Source organism: Orcinus orca, chromosome 16 (assembly GCF_937001465.1).
Source record: "Orcinus orca chromosome 16, mOrcOrc1.1, whole genome shotgun sequence".
Classification (NCBI taxonomy): Eukaryota; Metazoa; Chordata; class Mammalia; order Artiodactyla; family Delphinidae; genus Orcinus; species Orcinus orca.
In genome coordinates this window covers 4,248,175-4,263,844 of record NC_064574.1, presented here as the reverse complement: position 1 = coordinate 4,263,844, position 15,670 = coordinate 4,248,175, and the positions used below count along the sequence as shown (strand labels likewise).

The window sequence follows — 15,670 nt, the reverse complement described above, 5'->3', positions numbered from 1 at the left end:
AAAGGATCTTTATCTCAGTTAAGAACGAATATGCTTAAAGTTTGTAATGACAAGTATGCCGAGACATTTGCAGTAGGCTTAAGCTTTTGCACAGCAAAGGAAACCATAAACAAGACCAAAAGACAACCCTCAGAATGGGAGAAAATATTTGCAAATGAAGCAACCGACAAAGGATTAATCTCCAAAATTTACAAGCAGCTCATGCAGCTCAACAACAAAAAAACAAACAACCCAATCCAAAAATGGGCAGAAGACCTAAATAGACATTTCTCCAAAGAAGATATACAGACTGCCAAAGACATTCTTTATCGAAAGCTAGAAAGATGAAACCACATTCGGTGTAGTTTCGTGGTTAGCATATTACAGTTGTCTAAACATGGCAGTCCTTCTCGCCACCTATCAGACCTTTGACATTCACGAAGGATTTGTCCTGAGGCCTTTGAGACTCCCTCAGTTCATAAATGCCAGTTTAGCTTTCAATTTCCCCCAGACCACGCAGTAAAGATCAACAGAAAAATGCATGTGACTGCCTTAGGCCTTCATGATTCTATAAATACAGGACTCTAGTCATGTATAAAGCTATTAAAACAAAATCGGGCTGGAGTCCTGGCTGACATGGCTTTGGGGGTCATTAGTTTTCTCTTTGTCTCTAATAAAACACACAGCAAACAAGTTCATATTAGAAACTCAAGCCTCAGTCAAGTCCAATATTTTATATCTTACTTTATCCCAGACTTCTGTTAAACTATCACCTTACTAGGCGTTTCTTGCTTTGTATTCCTGTACCCCACAGTAGGAATGGGCTTTCTTTGGCCAGCCATTATTCTTAAGAAATAAAGTTTCCCTCCACCTGTGGGGTTGACCTCATTGGATGATGGTCTGAGCCCCCGGGATTTAAACCCATGCCCTAATAAAAGCGCAAAACCACACGCCGCAAAACTGCAGTCTGCGTCGTGCTCCGGAGTTCCCTGCCCGTTGTCAGCGTGTGCGCTCGCCGCGGGGCAGGTAAGGACTCTGCTCTTCATGCAGCTCCATGCCGTTTCCTTTTCCGCCCATGAATGCAGCCAGCCCCCTTTTCTGCTCTTCAGTACGTTTAAACGTCGTCGTTCCTTAAGACCTTACATGCACACCGATGTCACTCTGCTGCTTGGACGTGTGTAGAACTGAAAGTCAATGTCAGCCTCCTAGACCTGAACCAGGCTCACTCAGCCGTGTTCCTTGATAACCTGTTGCGTCAACACTGTTCCAGGACCCAGGAGAACAGACTGTTGTCGAGCTTAAAAGCTAGTGGAGGGGATGGAGGATAAACTAGTGAACAAGAAAGAGACCAGGTAGGGGAGGAGTTAAGCGGGTGGGTGATGGTGATTGGAGGACCCATCGGGCCTCTTTGAGGGCAGGGCTCAAGGCCAGCAGTGTGATTCAGGAGGTGGCCAGCCCTGGGTGGTCCAGGCAGAGCAGGGGGGTCGCCATGGGAAAGACATGGTGCAGAGACCCTGAGTTGGGATCGTCCAGGAATGGAAGAGGACCCACATGGCCACGGGGTCACAGGCAGAGGGGAGAGGGGGGTGACAGGGGGATGGGGGGACAGACCACCATGGGTAAAGTAACTGTAGTTTATGATCTGCACCTGGGCACTTCTGAAAGAAAACGTGGCGCTATTAGTAATTGCTGTGGGGCAAAGGGTGTCGATCGGGACTGTCTCTGGAGACCCCGGCTGCATGAACGACCCCGCACCTGTGGAAGGCATGGTTGTGTGTGGGCCTTTGTGAAGGGAAGTGCGTTGCCCACCGTTCGCTGGAGGGCATTACAGCTGCCAGACGTGCCCGCGTGGCTCTGGTCCAGGTTCTTTCCTGCAGGAGGGTGGGAAGTGCTGGCCGCACTGGCAGCCAGCGACCCCCTGACACCCGCTTTCTCGGTGCCCCTTCTCTTAGGAACACTGCCGAGGAAGTGCAAGAAGGAGCTCCTGGCAGTGAAACTGAGGAACCGGCCCAGCAAGCAGGAACTGGAAGACCGCAACATCTTCCCCAGGAGGACGGCCGAAGAGAGGCAGGAGATCCGGCAGCAGATTGAGATGAAACTCTCCAAGTAAGTGGCGCGTGGACACAGTGGGAGCTGGTCCCGGCCCTGCAGCCCGACCCCTCGGATGTCCCTCCTTCTCCACACTGCGCTGTCCCGGCCCCAAACGCAGTGCCCGGGGCGGGGTTTCCCAGCGTCGCCACTGTCGACGCTCAGGGCCAGACGGCTCTTCACCGCGGGGGCCGTCGGGGCGCTGTCGGATGCTTGGCGGCCCCCTGGCCTCTGCGGGCTGCACGCCCCTGTGACAGCCGACACTGTCCCCAGACAGTGCCCGATCCCCCCGGGGCCACTCTTCCCTGGGGAGAAGCACTGGTTATAGAAGCCAAGCAAGGCCTATGGTGAGGACAAGCTCCGGGGGGCTGCCGGTGCTACTGGTCTGTGGTGCCCCCCTGCCCTCCGGAGGAGCGAGGGCCGGAAGCAGGATCTCCCGAACTCGGGGCCCCTGGTGTTCGGGGCCGGATGACACTGATGGGGCCGTCCTGTGCGCGGTAGGACGTTTAGCAGCGTCCCTGGCCCCTACCCTGGAGATGCTCACAGCCCCTCACCCTGCCTCCCGTGGTGACAACCAAAAGTGTCTCCAGTTACTGCCAAGTGTCCCCTGGGGCACGGAGCCATCCCCCAGTCGAGGACCCCTGATCTGAAGGTCGCCCTGGACTTCTCTTCCAGGTGGTCTTTCCTCTGCCCGAGGCTCAGGTCTCCTCGTTTCGGGTGGACGGGCCCTTGTCTCTGCTCTCTGCCGGGGAGCTTGGGCCCCCGTGTTGCTACCCTCCGAAATCCTTTGAGTTTTTTCAGAGCGGGGGGCAATGAGTGTGAGGGGGTGAAGCCCAGCGCCCAGATGCTGTGATTCTGTGGGCCTCAGTTTTCTTACCTATAAAATGGGGATGATACCAGCTGCGGGATCACGGTGGAGGAGGGGCGGGCTTAGCGTGGCGCACATTTCTGCAGGCAGCCGGGGTCCCCAGCTGGGGTCCTGAGGGCTTGGAATCACATAGCCCTGCTCTGTGCTGACGTGCTGGGGGACCTTGGACCAGCGGCCTTACCTCCCCGGGTCTTGGTTTTCTCGTCTATAAGGTGGGGTGCCGATGCTGTCTAGGTCATTGTGAATTTGGGGGGAGATCCCGTAAGGAAGGCATATGGCCGAGCCCTGGCACAAAGTAGGTGCTCAGTAAGTCAGTGCTCACCATGGCTCGTGGGGCCTGGGAGCCGGGTCCTCAGCCCCTCCTCCTGTATCGGGTCTGAACCCAGACCAGGGAGAAGCTTTTTAAAATACAGATTGATGAGCCCCACCCCGACCTGATGAGTCTCTGGGCTGAGGGGGATTTTAACGAATTCCCTGATATTAATGGGTTGAGGGGGCCTCTGCAGGTTGGACGTTCTTAGCCTGATTGCCGTGAGATTGTCAACCCACCACGCACTTATCACTCTGTGTCTGGTCATTCAGCAAAGGCTTATTTTACTCAAATGAGGGGCAGGCAGGCGCCGTGACCATTGCTAGAGATACAGTTGTGGGTAATGAGGGAGAGAGCTCCCCTGAGCTCCGTATTCCCGGAAGCATCCTCAGACCTCTTCCTGCGTGGCTGGTACCCACTCTGGGGCTTTGTACAGACCAGATGGGTGCTCAGTAAATGCTTATGGGTGGGAAGGAAGGAGGGGTGGAAACACAGGTGCATCAATCTCATGGCCAAGGGGATATGCTGGCAGATGAAGCTTGGTGTCCTTGTTGCCTGTCTCATGGACGGGATGCACCGTCGCAGGAGGCGTGGTTTCCTCTCGTTTCTAATGAGATTGAACTTTTTTTTCAGTGTTTATTAGCTGTCTGGGTTTTTTTTAGTTCCTTTCACGTACATTACCTGCAGTTTTCTTTATCTTAATGATTTGAGGATTTTACCCTGGAAATTGCAGCTTCCAGTCTTTTCCAGGTCTGTGAATGACACCTCTTCTCCCTCTTCAGGACTGGTATTGTCATTTTGTTCATGCTTTCCTTTGATGTGGGAAAGTTTTTTATTTTTAAAGTTATCAGATTATCGCTCATATACTTCAGGTGTCAGCAGACTTTTCCTGTGAAGAGTCAGATACTGAATATTTCTGGCTCTGTGGATCCTACTGTGTCTGCTGTGACCACACGACTTTGTCGTCGCGCTAACGCATGGCCAATGCGTGGTGAGTGAGTGCGGCTGCATGCCAATGCGACTTTATGTACAAACGTAAACAGCAGCCCACGGGGCAAAGTTTCCTGGGCCCTGATATACTTTATGGTCCATATTATTTGTGCCATGTTTTAAAACATCCTTCCCTGCCCGAAAGTCAAAAAAATGATGTTTACACGTATTATTTTTGCAGTTGTCATCTAATTATGCCAAGCGATAATGGTTTTCTATTTGCTAAACAAACTAACTTCTCTTTCAAGATAGACTATTAAGTGAATTTAAAAAAATAGTAAACATTGTAGCATATGTGATTCAAGGATAACAAAATGTTCATGACGGTGCTCGTCTTAAGAGAACTCTAAGGACCCCACTCCTGTCTCCCAGTGCAGACGGGAGGTGGGAAAAGGTGGGGTGCTGGGAAACCTCAAAGGACTCCTAAGTAAGTGATACCCCAGACACAGGCCCTGGACGGAATCTGTAACTCATTTTAAAGCTTGGACTAGAACATAGTAGCTCCTTGGACGTTTGTCACCATGTTTAAAAACGGAAAAGCGACCCCAGAATTAGACACGAAGAGAGCGTGGTTGAGAAGTCACATCCCAGGCGGGCAGACGTAGCCTTCCTGGCCGGCCCGGTTTGTTTCCCCTGCAGAAATGGTTTAATTGGATCGTTTGTCTTTGTTTTGCCGCCTTTCAGAGATTCTTCCGCCATCCCTTGCTGAATAATTCAGCCTCTGGTTGCTGTGGCAACGTGCCATTCACTGTATCCTGAAGTGCAGTCGGCGTTTTCGTACTGTGTATTTTTAAAAATTTCCAGACCCTTACTCTTTTTTTTTTTTTTTTTTGCGGTACGCGGGCCTCTCACTGTTGCGACCCCTCCCGTTGCGGGACACAGGCTCCGGACGCGCAGGCTCAGCGGCCGTGGCTCACGGGCCCAGCCGCTCCGCGGCATGTGGGATCTTCCCGGACCAGGGCACGAACCTGTGTCCCCTGCATCGGCAGGCGGACTCCCAACCACTGCGCCACCAGGGAAGCCCCGGACCGTTTACTCTTTTATCTTTTGGGCGCTCCTAGGACTTTTCTGGATGAAGTGGTCACGGTCTCCCCTGACTCTGTGTGCTGGCTCTGGGGATTTGCATGAAGTCGGAGTCAGCTTGGGAGTAAAGGAGGAGTAAAGCCCTGTGCTCATGGTCACCCCCTTTCTATATGGGAGCCCAGCTCACCTTTACGGCGTGTGTAAGTGAATCCGCAGAGTATTACAGACCCGCAGCTCCCGTGCCTCACACAGTGGGCAAGTTCTAGAAATTACTGTCGTGCTTCAGTTGGGTTTTGTGCACGCCATTTAAGGATGCCCGACAGCTTTCTCTTTTATTATTATTATATAAGCTTCAGGTGTCCAGCATTGTAATTCGACATCTGTATATACTACAGAGTGATCAAGTGACAACTTTCCCTTTTAAGTGCGGACCCCGTACAGTATGTTTTGCTTCCTTTCCCTCATTTCATTTAATCTTTACAGGAACCAGTAGAGGAGGTGTTATCATCATCTCCATTTTACAGATGAGAAAACTAAGGCTTGATGAGAGGTTAAGGAACTTGCCCAGGGTCACACAGCTCAGAGGAGGTGGGCTAGGAGTCAGGCGATGGGTGGTCCCTCAGAACCCCCAGGCCTGTGTGGCGGGGGAAGCAGAGCTCTGGGGGCCTGGCTCATCTAAGTCTCTGCTTTGCGTTTTCTCATACTGGTGTGGCTTCCATCAGGGGACATTCAGGCCTCCAGCCAGTACCCTGGGCTTCTGTGCAAAACACTCCATGCCTGTGTTGGCGGGAACCCGAGGGGATGCAAATATTCTCCCACCGCCGGAACAGTGCAGTTAGCGAACAGAGACTCTCGGCCGACCACGGGCTCTGGGGAAACGTAGACAAGTAGGTTCAAATCCCAGGCTTTCCGTCACAGCGGTGTGGGTTTGGGCCAGCATGGCCTTCTCTGAATCTCCCCCTGGTTTGTAAATTCAACACTGTGGCAGCACCTTCCTCCTGGGGCCCCTTTGGGAAGTTCCAGGTTAGTCCCTGGACAGACAGGTGAAAGTGCATCCCTGCAGGAGGCGCTCTGGGGGGTGGAGCTGCTGCTGTTTGGTCCTGGCTGGACGCACTCGGGCTAGTTGTCACCTGGGCAGGGGCAGAGGCTACGCAGCAGGCCAGGCCAGGGTAGTGAGCTGCTGTAGAGCAGCGCCTGGAGGGCCAAGGTCGTGTTAGCGTAGTTGTTAATGTCAGTACATTGTTGTTCTCGTCCGTGACTGTGGTGTTTTTTGCTCCGCCGGCACCTCCGGAGTGATGCACAAACTTTCTGTTAAGTCTCCCTTGGGGCGTCCTCTGCTGTGGGACCGCATGTGAGAAGCTGATTAATGCTCAGTAGCGCCCTCCAGTAGCACGTTAACACAGGCGTTCAATGCACGTGCATTAAATGACCCTCCAGCCGGTCCCTTTGTACGTTTTGTTCTCCCACATCCAGAACAGGCTGCCGCCACTCAGGCCTCCGGGAAACAGATTCCCAGGAGGAAGTGTTCTGTGCTGCTGCTCCCTTGCCCCGTGCTTGCCTTGAAATCTGCGGAATTTTAAGGAGGAGGCTTGATGCTTTTAAGGATGGGGGTGGAGATTGGCACTCTTATAATCAGCACCATGAACCTAGCATTAGCTGTGGGACTTTCTTTCCGCTGAAGGTGTCAGGAATGCTGGGGCGCAGTGCAGGGTCTCGGTTCTGTGGACACAGGGTTTAGAAAATACAGAAACCTTACTTTTTCTGGCCTTAGCAGGAAAAAAAATGGCTTAATTTTAATTGCTGCAAAGGAAGCTGCTCCTTTGGGAAGTGTTGAGGCGTCATTGCAGCGGGTGGGGGATTTCATAATAACAGATGTTGATAAATATTTGCTGCTTTTCCTGTTCCCGACCTGCAGTGCCGGGTGGGAGCCCAGCTCCTCCTGGATGACTTGAATCCTGCCCCATAAGCACCATCTAAGGAGGGACAGAAAAGTGTGGTTATTAATGATGGTCGTTGCTAACATGTATTCAGCGTCTTCTGTGTACCAGCTTCCTGCTAAGCGTTCATGCATATTACCTCCTTGGAGCCTTGCGAGAGCTCTCTGGGGTAGGTGCTATTAATGGTCCTATTTTTCAGATGAGGATAACTGGCTCAGAACAGTGCAGTCACTTGCCTGTGCTCACACAGCGGGAAATATGGGGTGCGGGGGTAATTGGTCACCCAATCCACTCCAGTTCCAACATCAGAGCATCCATCCAGATCACCAGGGAGCTTTGTGAAAGCACAGATTCCCAGGCCCCACCCCAAGTCTCTTGAACAGGAATCTGTATTTTAACAGAGCCCTTCTCCTAAGTGTCACTGTTGCCTTAGGCTGCACTGTGTCCCCTTCCTTGCCACCCTTGGAAGACTGTTCTTGGAGGCCTCAGGATCAAAATAAGCTGTACTTCTGTGTAACAGCTGTCTGTTAGTATCTTAAGGAGAATGCACATTTTATAGTTGATTGTGTTTCCCTTTTTGCCTTGGCCACCAGGAAGCTCAGAGCCAAGTATGCAGATACCTGTCACAAGTGTGTTGTATCGTTTGGGTTGTGTGTCTGTGTTTGATCTTATGTTGTATGGCCTTTGTCTTAATTTCCTCAACTCTTTTTTTTTTTTTTTTTGGAAGGAAGGAGTCTCACATTTATTGACCATACTGTGTTCCAACTCTTTCACCTATGTTACATTTTTTCATGGTTACAAGAAAACTAAGATATAGGCATTACAACAGACTCTTGCCATTTGATGATTCAACATTGGAGGTTTTGCCTATTTGCCAGTAACTCCAAACATGTAGGACTTGAAATTTTTCTAAAGCATTCACGTGAAACTGATGCCCACCTGGAGGCTGAGGTCGTGGAGGGAGTGATTGTGAGCGAGACACGATTATTGGTGAGCATCTCTACTTCAGTTTGAGTTTGCTTTTGTCACCTCTCTTTCTGTCTGCTGTAGTTCTCCAAAGTGCTTCAGTAGTTTCCTTTTTTTTAAATTGAAGTATAGATGATTTACAATATTGCATTAGTTTCAGGTGTACAACTTAGTGATTGTGCATTTTTGAGATTATACTCCATTATAGGTTATTACAAGATAATGGGTGTAATTCCCTGTACTATACAGTATATCTTTGCTGCTTATCTATTTTATGTATAGTAATTTGTATCTGTTAATCTCCTACCCCGAATTTGTCCCTCCCCCTTTTCCTCTCCCCTTTGGTAACCATAAGTTTGTTTTCTATGTTTGTGAGTCTGCTTCTGTTTTGTATACATATTCGTTTGCATTATTTTTTAGATTCATATATGCATGACATCATATAGTACTTGTCTTTCTCTGACTTATTTTACTAAGGATAATATTCTCTAGGTCCATCCATGTTGCTGCAGATGGTAGTTTTTCATTCTTTTTTATGGCTGCTTAATATTCTGTGTGTGTGTATGTACATATACCTTAAGCCAGTTGTCTATTGATGGACACTCAGGTGGTTTCCATGTCTTGGCTGTTGTAAATAGTGCTGCTATGAACATTGGGGTGCATGTATCTTTTCAAAGTAGTGTTTTCATTTCTTTTGGATTTATACCCAGGAGTGGAATTGCTGGTCATGTGATAGTTCTATTTTTAATTTTTTAAGGAACCTCCACACTGTTCTTCATAGTGGCTGTACCAATTTACATTCCCACCAACAGTGTAGGAGGGTTCCCTTTTCTCCACACCCTCTCCAGCATTTGTTATGTATAGACTTTGATGATGGCTATTCTGACTGGTGTGAGGTGATACCTCACTGTAGTTTTGATTTTCATTTCTCTAATTATTAGTGATGTTGAGCATCTTTTCACGTGCCTGTTGGCCATCTGTATGTCTTCTTTGGAGAAATGTCTAGTTAGGTCTTCGGCCCATTTTTTCGATTGGAGTGTTTGGTTTTTTGATATTGAATTGTACGAGCTGTTTGTAGATTTTGGGTATTAACCTCTTGTCAGTCACATCATTTGCAAATATTTTCTCCCATTCGGTAGGTTGTCTTTTTGTATTATTGATGGTTTCCTTTGCTGTGCAAACGCTTTTAAGTTTAATTAGGTCCCATCTGTTTATTTTTGCATTTATTTCTTTTGCCTTAGGAGATTGATCCAAGAAAATAATGCTACAATTTATGTCAAAGAGTGTTCTGCCTGTGTTCTCTCCTAGGAGTTTTATGGTTTCAGATCTTACATTTAGGTCTTTAAACCATTTTGAGTTTATTTTTGTATGTGGTATGAGGGAATGTTCTAATCTCATTGATTTACATGTGGCTGCCCAGTTTTCCAGCACCACTTACTGAAAAGACTGTCTTTTCTCCATTGTATATCCTTGCCTCCTTTGTTATAGATTAATTGACCGTAGGCGTGTGGGTTTATTTCTGGGCTCTCTATTCTTTTCCATTCATCCATATGTCTGTTTTTCGTGCCAGTAGCACTCTGTTTGATTACCGTAGCTTTGTAGTATAGTCTGCAGTCTGGGAGGCTTGTGCCTCCTGCTTTGTCCTTTTTTCCTCAGGATTGCTTTAATTTGCTCAACTCTTAATTTTATCTCTAGGGGGTATAGTTTTCTATACATGATTTCAAACCCATTTCTCAATTTTAACTATAAAAGTGTAAGTAAAAAATACATATTTTTTATGGAGGCCCTGTTAGCATGCGTAAGACTTTGCCATCTAACATCATGTCAGAAGGGTTTTCCATTCTTTTTCATAGGATTCAAATGTTCATTTTTAATAGTGGTCTGGTGTGTTAAGGAGGGGACAGACCTACCAGCTTTGCTTTTCCCTCCCACAATCAAGACTTTTAGTTTGCCTCAAAATCTTTACTTTTAAAATAAAACTACATGTAATGCTTATTTTCACACATCAGTGTTTTTTTTTTCTTTTTATGGATTATTTACATGAGCAACATTTCCAGAAATGTTAAAAGAGGAGGAGGAAAATGCATTGAATTAGATGATGTCATCATTCAAGAAAGAAAACCAGTTGTCAGCAGAACCCAGCAGATCAGTGGGTAACAGCCTGGAATTTGTGGTTCAGGAGGGAGGGAGCAAAATTTCTTATCAAATACATGAAAATAATTCAGTTTCACTAGTAACTACAGACATTAAAAAATTCATAGTAACAAAGAACCTTTCATCCTCAACTAAAATGACAATAAAACTTAAAATATTATTTTTAAATATTTTAAGTTATATTTTACTAATGTAAATACTGATCATGATATAAGAATATCCCACCCTAGTGAGTTGGTGGTTTCCATTGCCATCCCACTGCTGGCAGCCATGTGACTTGAAAATAACTGGGCAGGTGAAGAGCCAGGATGACAATTTGCACATTTTAACCGAACACTCTGCTTCTGGGAGTTTATATTCAGGGATTTAGAAGGAGAAGAAGCATGCTGTGATGGTTAGTTTTAGTCCCAGGGGACTTTGTGTCTGTGGGGGCCCCCCGTTAGTGTCTCTGGGGACAGAGGGTCAGGACACAGTGTGACAGCCGAGAATCTCCATCCTCCAGATGTGCTGCAGGTGGGGCAGGTCTGTTTCGGGTCCTGAGGACGTTACACGCTGCGACGTGGTGACAGTGTTCCTGCAGAAGCTGTCGTTCAGGCTTCGAAGGGGCCAGCTGGGGGTGGGCTTGGTCTCAGGGGCCTTCGTTCTGCTGTGAACTTGTACCGAAATCTGTGCAGATGAGCACTCACTTCCACTGAAGTGTCCTTTGGTAAATTTCAGGCAAGTGGAGGGGGGAGAGCCAGCTTCTGACCCAGGTTTCATGACAACATGACCAGCAGGGAATGGGACAGATTGGCCCTGACCGCAGGCTGGGCACCGAGCTGCTTGTGTCTCTAGCCGGACCGCAGTGCTGGGCAGGAGCGGTCCTCCCTGCTGGGTCCCAGTGTCTGTGGTGGAGCAGCCAGACTGTGGGTTCCAGAGCCCTCGCTCTACCCGCGCCCCGCCCCGGGAGCATCTCATCTTCCACAAAAGCACAGAGAGCACGTGACGCACTACGGCTCAATCCACTTCCTGGTTCATCGGAACTAACGCGTGTGTAACATCCTCATCCTCCACTGGTCCTTCGCCTGCTTCAGCGTCGGCAGCCCTAGAACCTTCCCTCTGTGTTCCATGCGGTGTGGGCTCCTGTACACAGGCCTCGGCTTCGGTCCCTAGTAGACCCTCCGATGCCCACGCTGCAGCCTCACCTCGGATGCAGGACGTGACAGTCCTGGGTCAGGGCCTGGTGCGGCCACCCCCGACTTGTATAATAACAGCCGTTACTGCCGAACCTGAAGTTCCTCGCACATTTTGCCTCCTACCCCTCGGGTTATGCACGGCTGCCGTGACGTAAGAGGGTGTTGTAAATGACTTACGGGGGAGGTCAAGACCGCGGAAGAGCAGGCCTGCTTTCTCTTGCAGCATCGCATCTCACACCCTTGCATGTCTCCTGGGACGCAAAAGCCCCGTCACGAACCTCGGGTCCCTGCAGAGCGCAGGGGCCGGGTGCTGGGGAGCAGAGGTGGAAAGATAGGCTCAGAGGTGCATCATGTCTAATAAAATACGTGCAAAATAGACGTGTGAACCAGCCGTGGAAGTGGAGGGTCTAGGAGGGAGCGATGAATCTGGCAGGAGGGAGGAAGAGTTGGGGTGCAGGCATCAGAGAGGGGGTGACGTGGCGCGCGGTCTTGATAGCTCGATACGTGTCAGCGCACGTGGCAGCCGGAGCGCAAGGATGTCCCGGGCAGAGAGCAGCCGCAAGGAAGTCCCGCGGCCTGAACCCGCATCGCCCTCTGGAGAACGTGGTGTGGCTGTGAAGGGCTGGGGCGAGCGGGGGCAGAGGGGAGGCTGCAGGGCTACAGGGCCAGGTGGTGGGCACCCTGCTAGCTCCTGGTCCACACGCGGCTGCCTCTGGTCCCTCCCGGAGGGACCTCCCTTGATGTCCCCCATTCTCCATCCCATCATCCCGTTTTCTTCACCGCACTTAACTGCTGTCTGAAATTCCCCTTTATTCCTTTCTTTGCCTCTTTGGGGTCTGTCTCCCCGCTAGAACACTGGGATCCTGCCTCTGCCGTTCGCCTGGGGTGCCCCCTGTCACACTGAGCAGCCGCCCCATAAATTGGTGTCAACGGTGGACAGGGGCACCTGGCCTTTCCTGAGAAGCAGTGAGGGTCCCCTGAGGGCTCATGAGCAGCGGCATGGCAGGGCGACGGCACGTCTGAGGTCCCCTCTGCCTACACGTGTGGGGGGTGTCAGGCTGGGGGGCCTGACGGGGGCATGTGACGCTGGTCTTGCAAGAGCCAAGCTGGACGTCATCACGTGACGGTGGGGCCGCGGGGCGTGGGTGGGCGGAGGCGGACGAGGGGCGGGACCCCGGTAAGGGCTTGAGGAGGTGCCGGGCCGGGGAGGGGCTGATGCTCTGCGCCGGGGCGGTGGATACAGGAAGAAGGAAGGGAGGTGCTTGAGGAAGGCTCGTGCCCACGTTTGGGCACAGAGCTGGCCGTGTCTCTGGCGCTGTTAGCAGGGGTTCGATCCACGAGCAGGGGCGCGGACTGCCTTGGGGAGCCTCCACTGGCGGTTTTGAACTAACTAGGTTGCAGGTTACGAGCAGTACGAGCTGAAGGTCAAAGTCACTGAAGGACCAGTAAGGAGATTTCCGGGGTGGTGTGGTTCCTTTGGTCATGGGTGCGTTTCCTACCACCGTGTGTTCCCTCCGACCTCACATCAGGGTGACAGGGAGAGCAGGTGGCCAGCCGTTTTCCCCTGGGGCCCCTGGGGACAGAAGGGCTTTCTGTGTGTCAGGTTGAATAAGCCCCGTCCATCTGTGGAAACAGAGTGGCATTAAATGCAATCCAAGGGCAATGGGGGGACTTGAAACCCACTTTTCTTCATTCTGGAAGCCTGCAGGACTTGAGCCGTGGGACGTTGCTGAGTAATTTGGGGATTTCGGTTGGCACATCAGGGGCGAGGTGCTTCTGTTTGGATGAAACAGGACAAGGGGCGACTGAGTCCTTCCTCACATTGCTGGGGAGGGGCCGGGCCAGGGCTCCCAGCTCTGGGAGGGGGAATCTCACAGCCGACCTGGGGCTGCAGCCTGGGGGCCCAGCAGGATGGACTCAGGAGAGGCCTCCGGGCGAAGGCGCTGCTCATTAACGAGCCGCCGTCCACGAGAGCACGAGATGTTCTCCCAGCTCGGCTGCACGGCGGGAAACCTCAGAGGGTTGAACTTGGCGTCCTGGTACACGAAAGGCCGTTCGTCAGCTCGGTCTCTGAAACGGCTGGTGGGACAACTTCCAAAGGGATTTGCAGGCAATAGAGGAAAGAAGGTAGATGCGTAATGAGGAGACTAGCAATTCATTAAGCCCAAGAGAATTCTTGAGCAGAAAACTAATAGCTGCGCCTCTCCAGCAGGAGGAAGTACAACTGTGGTGGGAAGGATGAGGTTTAGGCCTAATGTGCCCCCCACTGTACAGTGACCTCCGAACCTGCAAAGCAGGTGATTAGGCTGCAGGTCCTCAGGCCCCTGGGGAGGGATGCCCCCACCTCCCCCTTCACCATCCCCGGAAGGTTGGTGGACAACAAAGTTGATCCCAAAGCTTCCTGAGCACTTTCAGGGGGAGAGCAGACACTGTCCTGGGATGGGGGTGACTCTGGAGTGGGGAGGTCAGACTGTCCTCCTGGCTCATTTCACAGAACGGGAGTCACAAGCCCAAAGGCGCCCTCTGTGAGTGACGGGCCAGGGGCAGTGCTGTGGCAGGTTGGGAAATGTGTGTCCTTGCTGCAGGGGGCACCTGCCCCTCAGCAACTGTGGGCGTCAGCCTGGGAATGCCAGATCAGTGTGGGCAGAATTTTCCAAGAGAAACTGGAAATATTTAATCCGATGTAAAATTTCCTTTATTTAAATGTTGGGGGCCGACTCACATTTTTTAAAAAAGAAAGTATAGACCCCATAAAATACATTTGTGGGCTGTATTTGGCCTGAGGGGGTCACCCGTTTGCCACCCGTGATGTGATGTCACTTGTTGTATGAGAAGCTCGTTCTCGTTTGCACTGAGAATGGGGGATTTTGACTATTGAATTAATGTAGGGAAAACAGTGGGTCAGAATCTGAATTGAAGGTCAGCAGGAGAAGCATTAAGACCAGAGACTGTGACCACCAACGTCCTGTGCAGCTCCGGCAGATCTTTTCTTTCCAACTGGCAGGGGAGGGGGCTACTCTGGGAGAGCTTGTGTACACATCGCCCCCATGGCTCTAATCGTGATGGGAGGAAGCATCTCTGTGTGGTGGTGAAAGCCTGGACTCTGGGCAGGACGTCTTGGTTCCTGTCCCCGCTCTGCTGTCTTCCAGCTGTGTGACTGCAGGCAGGAGGCCTCCCTGGCACCTGCCTCACTGTCCTCTTGTGTAAAATGGGGGTAATTAAAACAGAGCCCATGTCCTAGGGCTGCGGAAAGGATGCAAAGAGACAGGACACATAAAAAGCCTGGACTTCTGTGTGGCAGGGAGGAAGCACCAGGGACTAAAACAAAGAAATATGGGGATAGGGAATTTTCATAGTGTGAGACACAGTTTCCATACCATACAATGCACCCTTTCAAAGTGCACAGTCTAGGGCTTCTAGTATATCCGTGGAGTTGTGTGTCCATCACCACAGTCAACTTTAGGACATTTTCATCACCCACCAAAGGAGCCCTCACCCCTTAGCCATACCTCCAATCCCTAGAACAGTACCTGGGCCATGTGGACACTTAATACTTTTTCAGTTATTGTCGCAAGGTTGAGGGAGGTATGTATGAAGACCCGTTACCACAATTAGTGTCACATCCTGTTCGTCATCTGTGTCTCTACCAGCTTTATCGTCTCCCTCAGCATCTTCATCACTGTTGCCGTCTTTATCCCCATCACCACCTTCATCACCTTGTTCATCTTCGTCATCACCACCGTCATTTCCATCAATGTCTTATCCATCTTTTTCTTCTGCATCTACATCAGGTACCGTCTGCATCACTTTGGTCTTTATCTTCTTCATCTTCTTTACCATCATCTTAGCAACATCTTCATCCACACCTTTATCGTCATCCTCAACGTCTTCATTGTCTGTCTTTGTTACATAGGAAGCACTTAGGAAACAGTGGCTCTCGACCTCCTTGAGGTCCAGGGACCCCACTTCCGGGAGAATGAAGCCCACGTCTGAAGCCGGGTCGGGAGCTTCGGGCTGACTCCTGCCTGGAGAGAAAGGGAGCCTTGAAAGTGGTGGAAGGTCAAGGGTGGGCGGGGCCGGGACCTCTCAGTTCCTGCAGGTCCAGCTCAGGACCGACCCGGTGCAGTGGCTGGCTGGGATGCTGATCTCGAGGTAGCAGCCACCCCTCGGCTGGGATGTG

The 15,670-nt window shown here is 50.7% G+C and overlaps 1 protein-coding gene across 3 annotated transcripts in view; it reads left to right on the top strand.

Moving 5' to 3' along the window:
• The window catches only part of PHACTR3 (phosphatase and actin regulator 3), a 238,599-nt gene that overhangs the window by 200,959 nt on the left and 21,970 nt on the right, over positions 1 to 15,670 (top strand). For all 3 annotated transcript variants that reach the window (XM_049699157.1, XM_004282323.3, XM_033410296.2), the window contains exon 8: positions 1,932 to 2,085. In XM_049699157.1, coding sequence (XP_049555114.1) covers positions 1,932 to 2,085 — 154 coding nt within the window. The remainder of the gene's footprint in view (positions 1 to 1,931; positions 2,086 to 15,670) is intronic.